This window comes from Benincasa hispida, chromosome 8 (genome assembly GCF_027475165.1).
Source record: "Benincasa hispida cultivar pf3 chromosome 8, pf3_genome.v1.1, whole genome shotgun sequence".
Taxonomy (NCBI): domain Eukaryota; kingdom Viridiplantae; phylum Streptophyta; class Magnoliopsida; order Cucurbitales; family Cucurbitaceae; genus Benincasa; species Benincasa hispida.
In genome coordinates, this window is record NC_143485.1 from 48193600 (window position 1) to 48211363 (window position 17764).

At 32.1% G+C, this 17764-nt stretch overlaps 1 protein-coding gene across 5 annotated transcripts; it reads left to right on the forward strand.

The window, feature by feature from the left end:
* The first annotated feature begins 12804 nt into the window (after window positions 1-12804).
* On the forward strand, window positions 12805-17493 carry LOC120083528 (ubiquitin-conjugating enzyme E2 5-like). 5 transcript variants are annotated; one of them, XM_039039314.2, is made up of 8 exons: window positions 12875-13094; window positions 13903-13983; window positions 14759-14897; window positions 15285-15399; window positions 15536-15588; window positions 15710-15838; window positions 16659-16727; window positions 17098-17493. In XM_039039314.2, the coding sequence occupies exons 3-8, from the start codon at window positions 14894-14896 to the stop codon at window positions 17226-17228; spliced, it is 501 nt and encodes a 166-aa protein (XP_038895242.1). In that variant the 5' UTR covers window positions 12875-13094; window positions 13903-13983; window positions 14759-14893; the 3' UTR covers window positions 17229-17493. The 5 variants fall into 5 exon arrangements, with proteins under 5 accessions (XP_038895241.1, XP_038895242.1, XP_038895240.1 ...); XM_039039312.2 differs by having other exon boundaries at window positions 12881-13094; window positions 14759-14838; XM_090316915.1 differs by lacking the exon at window positions 12875-13094 and adding an exon at window positions 13244-13574 and having other exon boundaries at window positions 14759-14838.
* The last annotated feature ends 271 nt before the right edge of the window (window positions 17494-17764 follow it).

Sequence of the window (17764 nt, forward strand, 5' to 3'; positions counted from 1 at the left end):
TGTATTAAATACATTATAATAATTATATCATATATAATTAAATTAAAATAATCAATTCCCTCAATTAATTTGAACAATTCAAAGTAATCCAAAAATTGATTCTCATTAATTCCCGTTGAACTACAGAGGAGACCTTATGGATCTGTAGCTTGAAGCTCCAACGGCAGGTGAATAATTAATTAAACTCCTTTAATTAAATTATTCACCAGTTTAATTAATTATTCACCATCCATTAACTGTCGGGCACTCCATTAAAGACCGACAACTGCACTCTTCGCACTATAGATATATTTCTGTATCCATTGGATATAACCAGTCAACAGTACGATGACCCTTCATGAATTGCTCGTAAGTACAACCATGCCAAAATTACCGTTTTTCCCTTGTAGTTACATCTAACTCTTTAAGTACCATTGATCCCTTTGATGAACAATAAATCATACTCCAACTATGATCAAACCCCTTTTAGACCAGGAGAAGATGTGGCGCTACATTGTTCAAGCCCCGGAATCAACCCTTAAGGAAGCAATTTATTTACTAATCCCGATGTTGGGGAAGGAGTGAATCCTTCTTATGTAGTTGTGTTCCCAGCTCCCCAATCAGACGAGTCCCCAAAATGGTAGGCTTATTCAATCGGCGATTTAGCCACTTTCACCCATACAAATCAAAGGTCCGCCTTCATAGGCAGGAGTTCGTGACTCACTCAGGATTCAGGTCATGTCATTTATGGTCGTCCTAGTGAAATGTAAGTCTCTATTATGAATGGCATTATATAATTAGACTAGTCATTTCGTGGTCTGGTCTTATACAAATTTCTTTGTATAGAATATCCCCGCTAACATATCTCCACATGAATGATTAGGATCAGATCATTTATAGCACTTCACAACAATTGTAACATCTACAAAGCGGGCCATATTCGTAGTATCATCAAGATAGGGTATCCAACCTTATCCATCTACTACAGACCATTTAGGTTATAACTTAAACATGATCCACCCGTATGTCTCTACATGCATAGAAAACCTTGAATGTTAGTTTATTGGTTTGTGGATAAATGCAACTAAATGTCAAATAAAACTCATATATTTTATTAGATAAAAAAGATGTTTGTATAATACAATTACAAACTATAGGACCCTATGAGATTTAAGGCACCAACCCCAACAAAGACATGCGAGTGGAGGTATCCTGTATAAAGGAGTTTATTTAAAGACCGGACCACGAAATAATTAGTTTCCCTTTATAACACCATTACTTGAAGAAATTAATATTTCACTAGGATGACTATAGGAGACTTGACCTTAATCCTGAGTGAGTTGTGAACTTATGTTTATTACGGTAGTCCTTTGATTTGTATGGGTGAGCGTAGTCATGATAGCTGACTCAACAAGTCTACCATTTTGAAGATTTGTCTGATTAGGAAGTTGTGAACACAATTACACAAGATGGAATTCACTCCTTCTCGTTCTTTGGGAAAGTAGATAAATTGCTCCCGTAATAGCTGGTTCTGGGTCTTGAATAATGAGGCCTCAACCTCTCACTGGCCTGAGAGGTGTTAGTTTATAGTTGCACTATAAACTATTTTTCATTAAAGGAATCAGTGATACTTAAGGAGTTAGATGTAACTGTAGGGGTAAAATGGTATTTTGACCCAGCTGTAGTTATGAGCATTTGTGAAGGGTCATCATTCTGTTGATTGGTTATATCAATGGGCACAAAAATATATCTACAATTCGAAGAGTACAACTATTGGTCTTTAGTGGAGTGATCGGTAGTTAATGAATATTGATTAATTGGATTAAAGGAGTTTAATCAATTAATCTCTTATCATTGAATCTCCTAATCTGTAGGTCCATAAGGTTCTCTTGTTAGCTAAAAGGATAGTGATGAGGAATGATTTAAATTGTACAAATCAAATGAGGGAATTTTATATTAATGAGATTAATATATAATGGTTAATTATAGATGTGATCTATAATCTAAATTATGTAAGAGAAATATATTTGAATAAGATTCAAATATTAGATACATATGAATTAGATTCATAAAGAGATGTATAAATATAAATATGTGATATTTATATGTTAATGAACTCCATATTAAATATGATTTAACTATAATTAATGACTAATAATTGATTAAGAAACAATGGAGATTGGAGGTTAGCATAAATATATGATATGTATGATTATTAATTAAATGTATATTAAATAAGATTTAACATATGATTATTTAATTAATTAGCACTAAAGGCATAAAAGAAAATTCCTAGAGAAGGGGTTAACCCTTCTCCATATAAATATATCCTTATAGTCATTTTAAGTAAGGTTTTGATATCACACAAAAACCTACCCTCCACTTTCTCTTTAACTTCTCTCTAGAATTCTCTACCATTTTCCTCCTCAAAGTTCTTGGAGACCACACTTCCAAGTTCTTTGAATCCTAGAGAATAGCAAGGTAACCTCATTGGTAGTGTCTTTCTACGTTGGAGAAGTTCGATATTATTAACAATGGTGGAAGAAGAAAACTAGAGGAATCAACAAATATAAGTTAGTGATTTCTCCTATTATTCCTTTTTCAAGCATGCCTATGTTTTCTTTGAATGTTTATCCTAAAATTACATTTTTTATTATACCGTTTTTGTTTCTTTAAAAATCAGATTTCTAAATGAAAGACGTTCACATGCTTCCGCTTGGGATTCGATTCCTTCATGTGCTAGGCTTTACAACATGGGCTGTACAGGCTTTCAAACTACATCCTAATAGTGTTGTGTGTCAGATATTGTTAGAGATAAAGTTCAAAATCAAGAGTTATTTTAGTATATTTTAAATTATTTTCACCATGTAAAGGTCAAGTTGTAAGACACCTTTACTTAGGCACAGTATTGTACATGTCACACCCCCTCCCAGATTACCCTTTTAATCCAGGAAAGAATGTGATGGCAGCAGTTACCAATCCTTTTATGACACCTATTGTCCATTTGAACTTCCTTAACCTGCTTACTAACACCCTGGCTACAAGAAAACATTACATAGAACTCTTAACATTATTATATGATAACCTAAGTAACCAGGGTTCAACACATAAAGCATACCTCACATGTTTACAGACGCAAAACTTAGTGGGTCTCAACACTTCTTTACTAGTCTCTAAGTATGTACATGAGCGTAAAACAAACATAACCATGGTAAAAACCCTAGACCTTATTTTCTTCTTCAAGCTTCAACCTTTACTTTGAGTGGCAAAGCAACAACACAGCTAACATCTGGGGAGTTGACCACTACCTAGAAAAAAGTAAAACATTCGAAAAGAATGAGCTACTAGGTCAGTAAGTGACTATTTGAAAACATATGTACTGAAAACTATGAAGCAAACTCATACATAAAACTTTTAAACATAAAACTACTGGAAAACATTAAACATCATAATACTTAGTTGAGAGAGAACCATTTTGCTCAATCCCTCTGAAGGAACTCTTAACGAAGAGTATCCATGAGCGCGTTCGAATCTTTCCGATTTCATCGTGACTGAAATACAACACATACATTCCAACAGAAAGTTAGGCAAATTAGCACTAATTAACGACATGCTTCGAATACTAAAATACAAGAGAAAGAGTTCTCATACCAATTGAAGACCCTCTTCAAACGTTGAACTCATAAGCAGCAGAAGAACCTCTACTCGCACTCTATTGCCCAACAAACCAGTCGGCTGCAGCAGCACGATTGTCTACACGAACGACAGCAACACAAACAGTCACAAACAAGTGAACAGCAGGGACGACACCACCAGTTGGAGCCCTTGGTATTCTCGGAGTGAGAATCCAAAGTGTGGTTTTTGGTGAATTTGGTAGAGGTCAGAGAAAAGATAAATCGTATAGACGATAAACAAGTGGGAGAGAAAGAGTTATCGTATAGCAAGGGTGCTTATCGTTTAGAAGAAGCTACACAATCGTGTAGGTTTTACTCAGTGATCGTTTAATAAAAGGTAGGTGATCGTTTAGAAAACGCGGCACGCTATGCGATCGTTTTGGAAAGCTAAGCGATCGTTTAGGGATGGGCGTGCGATCGTTTAGGCACTGGTGTACGATCATTTAGATGATGAACAACTATCGTATAGGCTCTCAAACTAGGAGATTGTTACGTTTTCACACTGATTTTGAATTTTCGAACTTTTTGCAAAATGAAACAAATTTTCATTTTATTGTTCGATTACAATAACCAACTTCGGATTCTCCCATTAACACACGAACGAGGAGAGGTTTTCAGCCAATTATCATATAATTAACCAATATAATAATTAATTAATATAATCATATTATATTCTTACGCTATAGTTTGATATCACATATCTACTATAGTAATTTCTCCTCCACTTGATATAAATCATATTTATATTTAATTTTCTCCAAAATAATATATAGCCAATTATATCATATATAATTAACCAGTCCAATTATATCATATATAATCGAACTCACTCTTGTCAATTTGAACATTTCAAACTGACCCAAACACTGATTCTCAACTTTATCCAAGCTACCCAGGGGATCTAATGGACCCGTGGCTCGAAGCTCCAATGGTACGTGAATAGATGACTAAACTCTTTAGCCACGAGATCTACCATCCGTTAACTGTCAGACATTCCACTAAAGACCAACTACTGAACTCTTCTTACCACAGATATATTTCTATGTCCATTGAATATAACCAATCATGAGTACGATGATCCTTCACAGATGCTCGTAAGTATAACTAGATCAATTTACCATTTTGTCCCTATAGTTACATCTCACTCCTTACTGATCCCTCTAATGAACAATATAATATAGTCCAACTATTCGTGAATACCTCTCGGGCTAAGAGAAGGTATGTGGCACCACATCGTTTAAGCCCTGGAATCAACCCTTAAGGGAGCTATCTATCTACTTATCCTTACCTCGGGGAAGGAGTGAATTCCATCTTGTGTAGCTAAGTTCCCAGATCCCAAATCAGACGAATCCTCAAAATGGTAGGTTTGAATCGGCGACCTGGTCACTCGCACCCATACAAATCAAAGAACCGCTCTTAATGGTAGGAGTTCCCAACTCACTCAGGATTGAGGTCATGTTACCTATGGTCATCCTAGTGAAGTGAAGTCTCTGTTATGAACGGTGTTATATAACGAGACGTTAACACTTCGTGGTCATGTCTTAAACAAACTCTTTGTATAGGATGCCTCTGCTCATATATCCCCTACACGAATGATCAGGATTAGACCATTTGTGACAAGTCACATCACTTGTGACCATTGCACAAAGCGGGCCGCATCCGTAGCGTTACCAGGATAAGGTTTCCCTCCTATATCCATATACTACAGACCATTTTGATTATCACTTAAGACATGATCCACTTATATGTCACCACATACATGCTTAAGTTACATACAGATAACTAGGGATTTTATGTTTATTGGTTTGTGGTAAAGCAAATAAAGCATACAACTGAGCAAAAAACAAGATGTGAAGTAAATATCATATATTATACAACACAAGCGTTCGTACAAACAGTTTACAAACTACAGGACATGAGACTTTAGGGCATCAACCCCAACACCCTCAACGTTAATCCTTAGTTGGTGTGGAGTGATCTCAACACAACCAACGTTAACTCTACCTACGTGCACGTGATAATAACTAAGTACCGTCATACCTTAGGTACTAGAGGCTTGGATACCTTCTCAAAGTTCTTCGGTATCGAGTTCCTCATTTAAAGCATCATAAACTTATGCTTAAAATAACACATGCTTTGTAAACTAGAATCATAGGCTTAAACGCCATAAAGCATAAGGCATCAATCAACACATGCTTCAATAACATACAGGTAGAAAACACTAAAGTCATGCTTTCATAAACTCTTCTTAAAACTAGGCATAAACTCTTCTTAAAACTAAGCATGTGAACCAGTTTTCTTGGAAATATCTTTTGCAATGCTAACATTAAAAGCATGTATCAATAGCATTCTTAAAACATGTGTTTATCAAAGCATTTGTAAAACACTTGAATTTTTTCACTTACAGCCTTGGGCTTCTTCACACGGTTGGTAAGCTTCTCCTATGGGTATTTTTCTTATGAAATTGAAAAATATCTTTGGTTAATGTCACTGGCTCCCTTGTGAGCCTAACTCATGTGAACAAGCTTAACATCAAACTTAGAACATCAACCAATGCATGCCCATCGACGCATCACTCACCAATGCATCTTACACATAGAATATACCTCGAGTCAAGTTGCTATTCTTTGTGGCCACAAACGTTTGTCTTTTGGGCTAGGACACGCTCTTGATGCCAATGTCCTGTGCACCCCACCTAAGTGTTAGCGTTCGCAACACTAACACAGTCGTGCACTGACTTTTATGCACACCACCACAACGCCTCGCGCCTCTCAGCGTAACTCCTGTGCACAACCTAGCACAATGCCTTCTGCTCAACCTGCCTGTGCGCGCACGTCTACCAATGCCTTCGCCCAGCCAACAAGTTGCTTGTTTTTTCAACTGATGCAATTTCCTGCTTATTTAAAGCTAAAAATTCCATATTCAAATGTAAACTTGAATAACTCATTTCCTAGCCATTGTTTTAGAAAACTTCATTCGACAAACTTGTTCGTAATTGTCTTAACTTTCTTACCTTTAAATTTGAGCTTCAAATTCCTCCTGATCGATCCAAAAATTTTTAATCTTCCCACCTAGCTTGAGATCACTCGAGAGCTTGAATCACTTGAGAAAATCTTCAGATTCTAGCTCAATTTCATGGGAGATTGCTTCCGATAGCCTAATGCCATCATCTACACTCTTTAGTCTTCAAGTGGCTAAAAAATTCCTCCCTTCACATGAGAGAGATGGGAAAACCGAGAGCTTCTACCAAATTTTCCCCTTTTTATACTTGAGATGCATGCCTCCCCACCCAGATTAAGGTGATAACTAGCCCACTAAGTGGGATTAGCACTTCTGATCAGGGCAGCTGGCCCACTACAATCAATGCTTAAGCTAAAGTGCTTCATTGCTTTATCAATGCAAGGCCTTCTTCGCCATTGCATAGCTTATGAGCTTGCACGCATACCCCCTACTCGGCCAGAACATGATCATACGTCTGCCTCAGCCCACAACTCACGCCTGGCTTACTGCCTTGCGAATTTGCTAGCATCTCCTAACCTCAATGCTTAAATCATCGCATACTCACTAGCGCATAAACCAATATTCACCACATGACATCACCCTCGGCCCTTGCTAACGGCGTACGCCTAGACCTTGCCTCCATCAGCGCATACCTTGCGCCAAATCTTCCTACCTTAGATGCATATGGTTGCCACGCCAACCTTGATCATCAACACATCAAGGCTTCAATGCAAGGTTCAACATTTAGGCACATTTCTTTTTCTTACTAGGTGCACAAGCAAGTTCTTACTCGAGAGCCTTATGCTTTCAACACTTAAAATAATTCCTTCTTCCTTTATCATTCTTAAGTCTTTTCCCTATAATCATAGTATTATCATGAGTTAATCATACTTAACATACTAGTGAACATACTTAAGTAGGGAAATCAAGTCACCGGACTTACAGTACATACTGATATTGCTCGTGAATCTTTTTTTCTTTTGTTTTAAATTTTCAAGTGGGGGATTTGTTAGTGAAAATTTGTTTAAAATGAGAAATATAAAAAAAGGAATCCCACATTGGTTATTTTATCATTGGAAAGCCTCCTCATATACCCTCACCTTTACTTATGGGCTTTAGCCCTAAGGGGTACCCATGTTTTAGAAGGGGAGAAGATAGTCAAATGTGAGCATGGTGGACATCCCACATGCACGCGATTTGAGCCTATTTTCACCATTTGTTCGTTTTGCAGTTTTTGTTTTTGGCGACCGACAAGTGTTTTTTATTCCCTTCCAAAAGTGTGGATTTTCTCTTTTCCTCTCTCCGTTTGTTTTTCATTTTATATATAATTTCATTTGGAATATAATTAATTAATTAATATTAATTTATTAAAATATTTACTTAACTTATTTTTACAGTAACACTTTACTAAGTGAATGCAATTACTTTTCTACATAAATTATTAATTAATTAGCTAATAATATCTTAAATATATTTAATTAGTAAATTAATATTAATTAAATTTAGTTAGTACAAAAATTCATTTTTCAATAATCATAATTGGTTATTTTATTGTTTTTTAATAATCAAACAATTATTTATTGAGATTAATTTGATCCTTCATTATGAATATATAATCGGTTAATTATTTATTGTGATTAATCTAGATTAATTCATTCATTATTAACATATCATATTTATTAAAAATAAAATTATTATTCTTTATTAATATATCATTTTTTTATCTCATTTTTCACTTTTTATATAATATATAGTTTATATAAATATATTTTCTTATATTATTTAATTAAATCGAAATTACTAATAATTAATTATAAAAATGATTAAGTATTAGATTATAATTAATATGACATTCCTTAAATATAATAATTGGTTAATTTTAATTATAAATTACTCAATTCTTAGATATTTATAATTTAAAATATTTTTGATTCTTAATTAATTAATTTTTATTAATATATTGAATGGTATTTATTATTTAGTTAATTAATCTATTAAAATTATGTAACATTTTCATGCTTAATTTCATAAATTAAATACAAATATAATTTTTGTTCATAAAATTCTGATAGCATTTTTCATACACAATCAAACATAATCATCAATAATTCTTAGACATCCTATTCCCAGGTATTACATTCTTTATTCCCACGCATTTATAAAACCTTAGGGGTATAATGATATGTTAGGCATCCATCCAAGTATTAGCCGCTTTTGATTAAGAGATTAGAGGTTTAAATCTTCCAACTCCACGTATTAAACCATAAAAGAAAACACAAGGGCATGATATTCATTTCTTAGCTATAATTTATATGTAGTGTGATCATAGGGACCAAACTTATCTTTAAAAAATAGAAATTTACATGAGATAATACAATTTTGGAAACAATCTGAAAATATAGTATAACTTTTGAATATTTATAAATATACCAGCTCTTTTTTTTTTTTTTTCTTCCTTCTTCTCTACAGTTTAACTTCCTTCTTCCTTCTTTTCTTTTCTTTTCTTTATCCGATTTCCCCTTAGTTCGCCATTTTCTTGTCTCTACCTTGTTTTCTTTTTCTTCTTCTCCTCCTCTTCACGCCGCAATTCTTATAAGTCTTTTCACACCCTTCATTGATTGCTACATTCTCATATGCCCGCTCTTCGCAACTCTGATTGCTGCATTGTACCATTCTTCAAGCCCGTCGATTGCTATATTCTCTCGAGTTTCTTCACCCAAAATATATACATAAGAAACTCGTATTGATTGATCAACAAGGAGATTTGTCAATCTTATGAGGTAATCATGGATTTTAATGAGTTTAATCAATGAGTTTATATTCATTGCATGATGGTTTATGTTTCTTCATATTGTGTTTCTCATTTGTGATTCTTTGTTAAACTTAGAACTTAGTCTATAAATTATAGTGAGTATAATTGATAAAAAAATGTAAGTGATAATCACTGCGACTATCACTAATAGCCACTATCAGTGATAGACTTAGTCATAGACTAGAGGTGGAGTTACTGTGGTGGAGAATTTTGGCAGCTTTTGGGACAATAATTGATAACACATTTCTCAAATTGAAAGCTATCACTGATAGCAATTATCAATGATATTCACTGATAGCGGTATCATTGATAACAACTATCAGTGATAGCAACTGATAACACATTTCTCAAATTGAAAGCTATCAGCGATAACAACTGATAACACATTTCTTAAATTGAAAGCTATCGGTGATAACAATTGATAGCATATTTCTCAAATTGAAAACTATCACTAATAGCAACTATCAGTGATAATTTTCAATTTGATAAAACTAGGAAGAAACCATGGCTGGGCTTGGGCTTTTTAATCTTTTACCATTTTTTGTTCTATATATCAATTATTTTAACCTTGTACTACATATTCTATTATTTTGGTTTGAATTCCATTTATGCAACTGACCCTAAAAAAATATTATCAGTTGGCTAAACAATATTTAGAGGAGCTAGTATTTAGTACTATGGAAGTACCATATTCTCTCCATATTTATTTGGGTAATTGTTTTAAATAGCAAAACTGTTGAAAATATTTTCAAATATAGCATCATCGTCTTATAAAATCAACTTATTTACAAATATAACAAAACATTATTGTTTATCCATGATAAACAGTGATATTTTTATTATATTTGTAAATAAATTGACTCATTTTTCTATATTTGAAAACAATCCTATATATTTTCATAAATATTAGTGAATCTCACACTAATGTTAATAGATCTTACCAATTTTTTTTTTTAAAGATACGATCATACTAATGTTGGTAGATTCTACTATATTTTTAAAAATATATTTACGTCATAAACAGTAAATAGGGTTTCATATCATCGTAATACTAAAAAAATTCCTACACTATAAATAGGTCTAAGTATTACATGTGGTTTGAGATTAGTTGTCACTTAGTTTTAAGTGGATTTACCTCTGAAAAATGCCTTTGATTTCAAATGATGTAAAAGGATGGAAAAGATAAACTCAGCATGTTAATCTTTATAGCCAATAATACTTAGGCAAATGGAACTAAGCTATCTCAACTTTTTGAAATATGAATGGGTTTCGACTCATTTTCCTACTCAATTATCACTAACAAAAGCACTCAGCTACCTCAATTTTTTTTTTAAATAAAATAAATATCAAAGAAGGAATATGTTCGAAACTTTTTCACTCATATCGTCACTAGTTGAGTTATGTTACATTTAGTAATTATATTAATTAAATTGATATAATATTAATATTTTAATAATGACATTATAGACCAATTGAAAAGGATATAGCGCAGTTTGGTATTACGTTTGTATCAAATTCATTCTAAGTTGTTGTTACTAATACAAACAATGCATTAAATGTGCTACATAAAGCAATAAAATCTAAAAGAATATTTACCACAAATGTCATCTAAAATAAAATATTTATAAAGTAAGGGCATCTTTCTTTTTTTTAGTACAAACATCACTGAATAAAGACTTAACTACTAATATTTAATATAATAATAATATTATAATTGATATCTTATTTATTGAGTTTACGTTTATATTGGTCATAGGTTAGAAAATGAAAATTGAAACTAGCAAGATTAAACAAAATCATTTACTACGAAAGATGAAATTTATAAAGTGATATCAAATGCAAGTGTTAACAGATATTTAACATTTATAATACCTAACTTTTAATTTTCTTTTTATAATATTATATTACCTATAAATCGAAGATCCAAACCTCAAACTTTTCACTTTTAAAAGATATTTAAATATTGAGTTGACACATTTTCAATTTTTATTATTCTAACTGGTTACATATCCTTGAGTCTATTTACTTCTGCTTTTAGTAATTTCAATTTTTTGATAAATTTCAAGTGAATTACATTGCTTCTTATCATATTAATTAATTGGAATTTTATTTGATCTCAAACTCTCTTTTATTTATAAATGTTATCTGATCAAGATGGTAGGATTATGTAGTATCGTATATAATTTTGAGTTTAATTTTTATTTAATCTTATTATATTTTTACTTTATAAATCAACATTAAAGGTTTATATCACTACACTTTTTATTTTATTTTCATTTTTAGTGGGCATCCAAACTAAGAAAATATCATTAAATTTCTTTCAAAAAATATTTATTACAAATATAAAAAAACTTAGCAATTAATTCTCAATTTTTAAATCACATAATTAATTTTATTCTTTTATTCTTTTTATTTCAAAGAAGGAATAGTTACCCCATCTTAATATATATATATATTATATATATATCAACAAAGTAAATATACTTTTAGAGCATGTGAACACCCTTTTTCTTTTTCGAAATATGAAATTTTGACCCCCTTTTATTGAAATTTGAATGGACATGACAATAATTGTTTTTTATTAGTATAGTTAATTGACAGCCATTTTAATTTACTATTTAAATCTAGGGTAAATGGCAAAAAAAAAAAAAAACATCCATAAAATATTATGATAGTTGCACTTATACCGTTATTTTTATTTATTTATAAAATTTGAGCATGGTAGAAATCGTAATAATTGTATAAATTATTCAATTTTTAATCATTTGGAGGTCTAATTTCTATCATTATTTTAAAAAACACTTTTAGTCCCTAAACTTTCATGAAAGTAATAATTTAGTCCCTAAACTTTTGTTTATAACGATTTAGTCCCTGTACTTTCAATTTTGTAACAATTTAGTCTATGAATTTTACTATGTAACAATTTAGTTTTTATGCTTTTAAATTCACAACAATTTAGTCCCTAATACAAATAAATTTATCAAAATTAGATGTCAATTTTTATTATTTTATGATATATACTTGTAATTTATAGAATATTGAGTCTCTATTTAGTTTGTCGGTTTATTTATGTAAGAAATTTTATTAAATCTAAATCCTAATTTTTATAATAAAGATTAAATTGCTATAAATTTGAAAATACAATGACTAAATTATTATATAATAAAATTTAAAGATTAAATTGTTACAGAATTAAAAGTTTAAAGATTAAGTTTTTGTCCACTAAATTCAGAAATTAAATTATTACTTTTACGAAAGTTTAAAAATTAAATGGTAAAAATTTGAAAATGTAATTTCAAATTTGTTGGTATTAGTTTTTATAATTTTCACTTTTAATTCACAATACATTTGATTTGACAAAGCAATTGGATGTCTTTCAGAAAAAGCCTGTTATATATTTTTAAAATTTCAAGAACAAAAATTCAATTCACAATACTTTTGGTATAAAAATCTGGCTCTGATCCATGTTTCAATAATGAAAAATTGATTACTTCTCTCCCATTTCTGTACTAGTTCTCTGTGGCCGATGAAACCAACCTTCTTTGTCATTCCAGAGTTTTCCCCTTGTGTTCAACTTCTGGGTTTTCTTCATTGAGCTGGGATTTTCACGCCATTGCGAGCCTGCCCTTGTAAGAATCGAGCCTTCCCTTTTCCCTTTTTCTTTGGGGGAAAAGAACCATTTTTCATTAAAAAAATCAATATTGGGTCAAGTGGGTAGAACATGGATCTTCGAATAAGTCCTGTTTTAGGCCATATCCAAGGGGCTTAAATTCTGGGTTGTCTTTATAAAATTATTTTCTTCTTGTTGGTTTGATATTTGGTGTAATGCTTCTGTTTGGTTGAGTGGGGGAGGAGGAAAAGGCTTATTTCTTTATTTATTGTTGTTGATATTGTCCTTCTCATTGTCTATAAGTTCAACGAGGGGCTATTTATTTAGAAATATTATTGTGGATGATGGATTATACCCTTTGAGTATGCTATCGCTTAGGCATTGGAGTCATCTATCAGACAACTTTAAATATTATCTTCTGCTGTATAAGATGTTGAAGATTGAGCTCTGATCCGCCTGTCTAATTTAGATCATAATGAACAAGGGGATCTAGTTTCTTGTAAGGGCTTGTTATTAAATGGTTTATTTCAAATTTTGTATAGTTTGTGGAGTTAGATAAAAAGTTGTATGTTTTGCTTTATTTGTTTATGTAGATGCTTTAGCAACTATAGTTGCATAATACAGCCCCTTGATTATCATATCATGTTATTTTGTTTATAATGTTAGATCTCTGTGGAACTCTTATTTTTAAAGGTTGTCTTAATAATCTGGTTCACTTGGTTGATGCAAATGTTCTGCTTCTTGGAGAGCATGTGGGTGAGATAATATGATGCTATAGTTTTCCTTGTCTGACAAGAGAAGTGATGCCATTTTGCAATACTTGGCAGGCTTTCTTTTGAAATATTTGAGTTGTTCGAATTCGAAATGTCGTCTCCAAACAAACGGAGAGATATGGATGTCATGAAATTGTAAGTTGATTGACAAGTGAAGTTTTCTCATTAGTTTCTTTTTGATTGCTGCTACAATCAGTTTCTAGTTTTTGCATGTACGACATGTCCGTACAATGTTATTGACTGCAGAAAATTAATGAAAAACTATGAAGAAGGTGCTGATACAGGATCTTTAGAAATTATAATTTAGTCCAGGATTTTGGGGTATGCAGTAGAAGGACAAGAAGAATCAACAGGGAAAAATAGTAGTGTTTCAGTTTAGTAACCTTGAAACTTGAAAGTGTGCATTGTTATTGTTAATGCCAAAGTTTTTCTTTTTCTAGATAATGTTGATTATTTTAACAGTGATATGAAAATGTTGCAAACATTTGCCCTTGATGAGTTGTAAGAGAAATTAGGGATTGATTTACTTGCTTAGAAATCTGACCTACCATTATGATGTTAGAGGATTCCAGGGAACTTAGTTTAGACATAAATTTGGAGTAGTAATCTACTAAATTTTCATTATATTTTATCCATCAGCTGGAGAAAAAAAAGTAGTTAGATATCTATGCAAATTGACAAAAATAGGATCGAATCTTGTCTTGAAATTCACATGGGAAAATTATGTAATTGATGTTTTGGATGACCATGATTGAGTTATTTACGGAGTTTGTTAGTTTATTTCATTAATAGGAGCTCTCTTATGCACTAAAAGTTTGTAATTCTCTTTTCATAGGTTCCCATTATGCTTCCTTAAGTTGAAGGTATTGATTGTTATTTCTTTGTTGAAATTCTCATATACTAAATCCAGGATGATGAGTGATTACAAAGTGGAGATGATCGATGATGGGCTCAGTGAATTTAATGTCGAATTCAACGGTCCAAAAGAAAGTACTCCCTATTCTCATTCTCCTGCTTCTATTATAATGAATTTCCAGTTGCTCCAATGGGTAGGGCTGGTGCTGAGTAGTATATTTCAGGTTTCAAGTGATTTTTCATTCTCTTGAGACTTTTAGTTTCTATGAATATGCATATGGATGGATAGCAAAGTTTTCCCCCTTAACTAGCATTTCAACTTTCAAATGATGTTCCATAACTATTACCTTGTTAAATTCTTTTGGCACCAATCGTTTCAACTCTTAAATTAGTCTTGTCTAGAATGTTAAATTACGTGGCGTGATTCTTGAGCTTAAATAGGCTTCATAACCCCAAAGTCTTGGAATATTTAACTTTTATGATGAATGAAAGTTCTGATGTTCTCATGTGTTTGCTTTCAAATACATTACCCATGATTTGCTTCAACATTCTAACATATAAAATGCCTTCAACAATGTCAGGTGTGTACGAAGGCGGAGTTTGGAAAATCCACGTTGAACTTCCCGACGCTTATCCATACAAGTCCCCATCTATTGGTTTCGTGAACAAGATATATCATCCAAATGTTGATGAACTGTGAGCAAACTAGACCTCACATACTGTGGCTCAACTTCTTTAAGATTTTTATGTTTTCACTCTAGGTGCACTACTGATTCTTATTTTTGTAAGGTTGAAGTTTTTCAATCGTTTTAAAACTCCTTTCCACTTGCAGATCTGGTTCTGTATGCCTGGATGTGATTAACCAAACTTGGAGCCCAATGTTTGGTAACTTTAAACCAATTGTCATTTTACTTATTCAAGCTCAAAACCTGACCTGAAAGTTGACTGACAAGTTTTTTTTTCTTCTTTACTTTTTTTTTTTTGTTGCATACTTTCTGTTTTTCAGACCTATTGAATGTTTTTGAAGTTTTCCTTCCACAGCTTTTGCTCTATCCCAATCCTTCAGACCCCCTTAACGGTGATGCAGCGTCTTTAATGTTAAAAGACAGAAGCCAATATGAACAAAAAGTCAAAGGTATGAGTTTATTTTGGAAATTATAAAGCAAATGTTATGTCATAATAATACCATACCGAGATCGTAAACAAATGTACGACTTAGGTAAGTATATATCTGTAGTAACACAAGTGTTCGTTTGTATGTTTCTTTTGCAATCTGTATGCTGGATATTGTTGAATGTGCCACTCCTCCCTAAGGTATCAACTCCATATGCAATCTTTGTTATGAACCATTACACATATCGATTTTAGTCCTGCAAATTCTCTACTACGAAGTTGAGTTTTGCTCAAAAGTCTACTTTTAACTTTGTATTTAGATATCTATATCACATTCAATAGAAGTATTGCTTAGCACGATGCAGATATGCATTTGAAACTATTATTAATCTGTTGAAATGTGTTGAATACGATGTTATCTGACACTCTGAATGAGTCAAAGGCATGAGTTCATTTTGGAGATTATAAAGCAAATTATATGTCATATTAATCCCATACGAGATCATAAACAAATGTCCGACTAGGTAAATATATATTTGTAGTAACACAAATGTTCATTTGTATGCTTCTTTTGGTATCTCTATACTGGATTTTGTTGAATGTGCCGCTTCTCCCTAAGGTATCAACTCTCCATGTACAATCTTGGTTACGAACCATCATTACACCTATATTGTTTTTAGTCCTGTAAATTCTCTACTACAAACTTGAGTTTTGCATAAAAGTCTACTTTTTAACTTTGTATTTAGATATTATATTGCATTTAATATTGCATAGTGTGACGTAGATTTGTATTTGAAACTATTATTAATGTGTTGAAATATGTTGAATATGTTATCTGACAGTCCAAATGACCAAGCATAGGAGTCTCAATGCCCGGTCAGTGAGTCCAGGGCGAAGCACCCTGTTATCTGGTGCTCTTACCTACATACATTTCTATATTTTATACTCTATTGCTCCTCAAGATAATAAAGGAATTTCCCTCCTTACTTGTGGTAGTAGCTATTAGCTAATACATTGCTAGTGTACCACGTAAATTTGTGTTTTGATTTTCTTGCTTGATTCGTTTCTTGTTGATTGTTTCTATCACAACATAATGGATAGAGTGTCAAGTTTAGGAATGAGCACATAAAGTTTATTTACAAAATTGAGGAAACAAAGAAAAGAATTATGGAAGTACAAGACAAGAATGAAACCAAGATCTTGAAAGTTTGTGAATTGAGTAAAGTTTTTATGAGATGAAAATGAAAGTGCATATTGTTAGTGTGTTATTTGGTATGACAGAGTATTGCGAACGCTATGCGAAAAGGGAAAATGTGGTGAATTCAGCTGCAGAAGATGAGAGTGAAGAAGATGTAAGTGATGATGAAAGTGATTCAAGTGACAATGATATTGCTGGTCATGTTGATCTCTAAAGGCCTTACTAGATTCACAGCATCTCTCATTCAGACCAAAAAAGAAGAAAAAACATGGAATGATATGTTCCATTACATGGCTTGTTTGTAATGAGAAGATATTGCTGTTTGTTTTGTCAAGTTACAATTAGGCTGTAAAATAATGAATGGTTTTCATGTTTTGGGGGTAAGTGGAAGTACACACTTAGATGATGCTGAAATTGCTTACTCTGGTTTGTTTGTTAAATTAATGTCATGATCTCTGCTCGCTATTCGGAGGTTTGAATCCTTCCATCCTATAGTTTACATGTTATATGTGTAATAATAGTATATCTAGATTATAAGATATATGGAAAAGTATTCTACTAAAGATGCCCTTTTAAACTACCTTATGCCCTTTTGAATATAAATGTGTTTTCTGCCTCATGGAGGATAAACTTTTGAAGTTGAATCAATTAAAATTCTTAACTTTTACAAGTGAATAAATTTAAATCATCTATTAAAATGTTGTTTTCAACCAAGTAATGCATATTATTAGAGAGAAATGCTAGAATGAT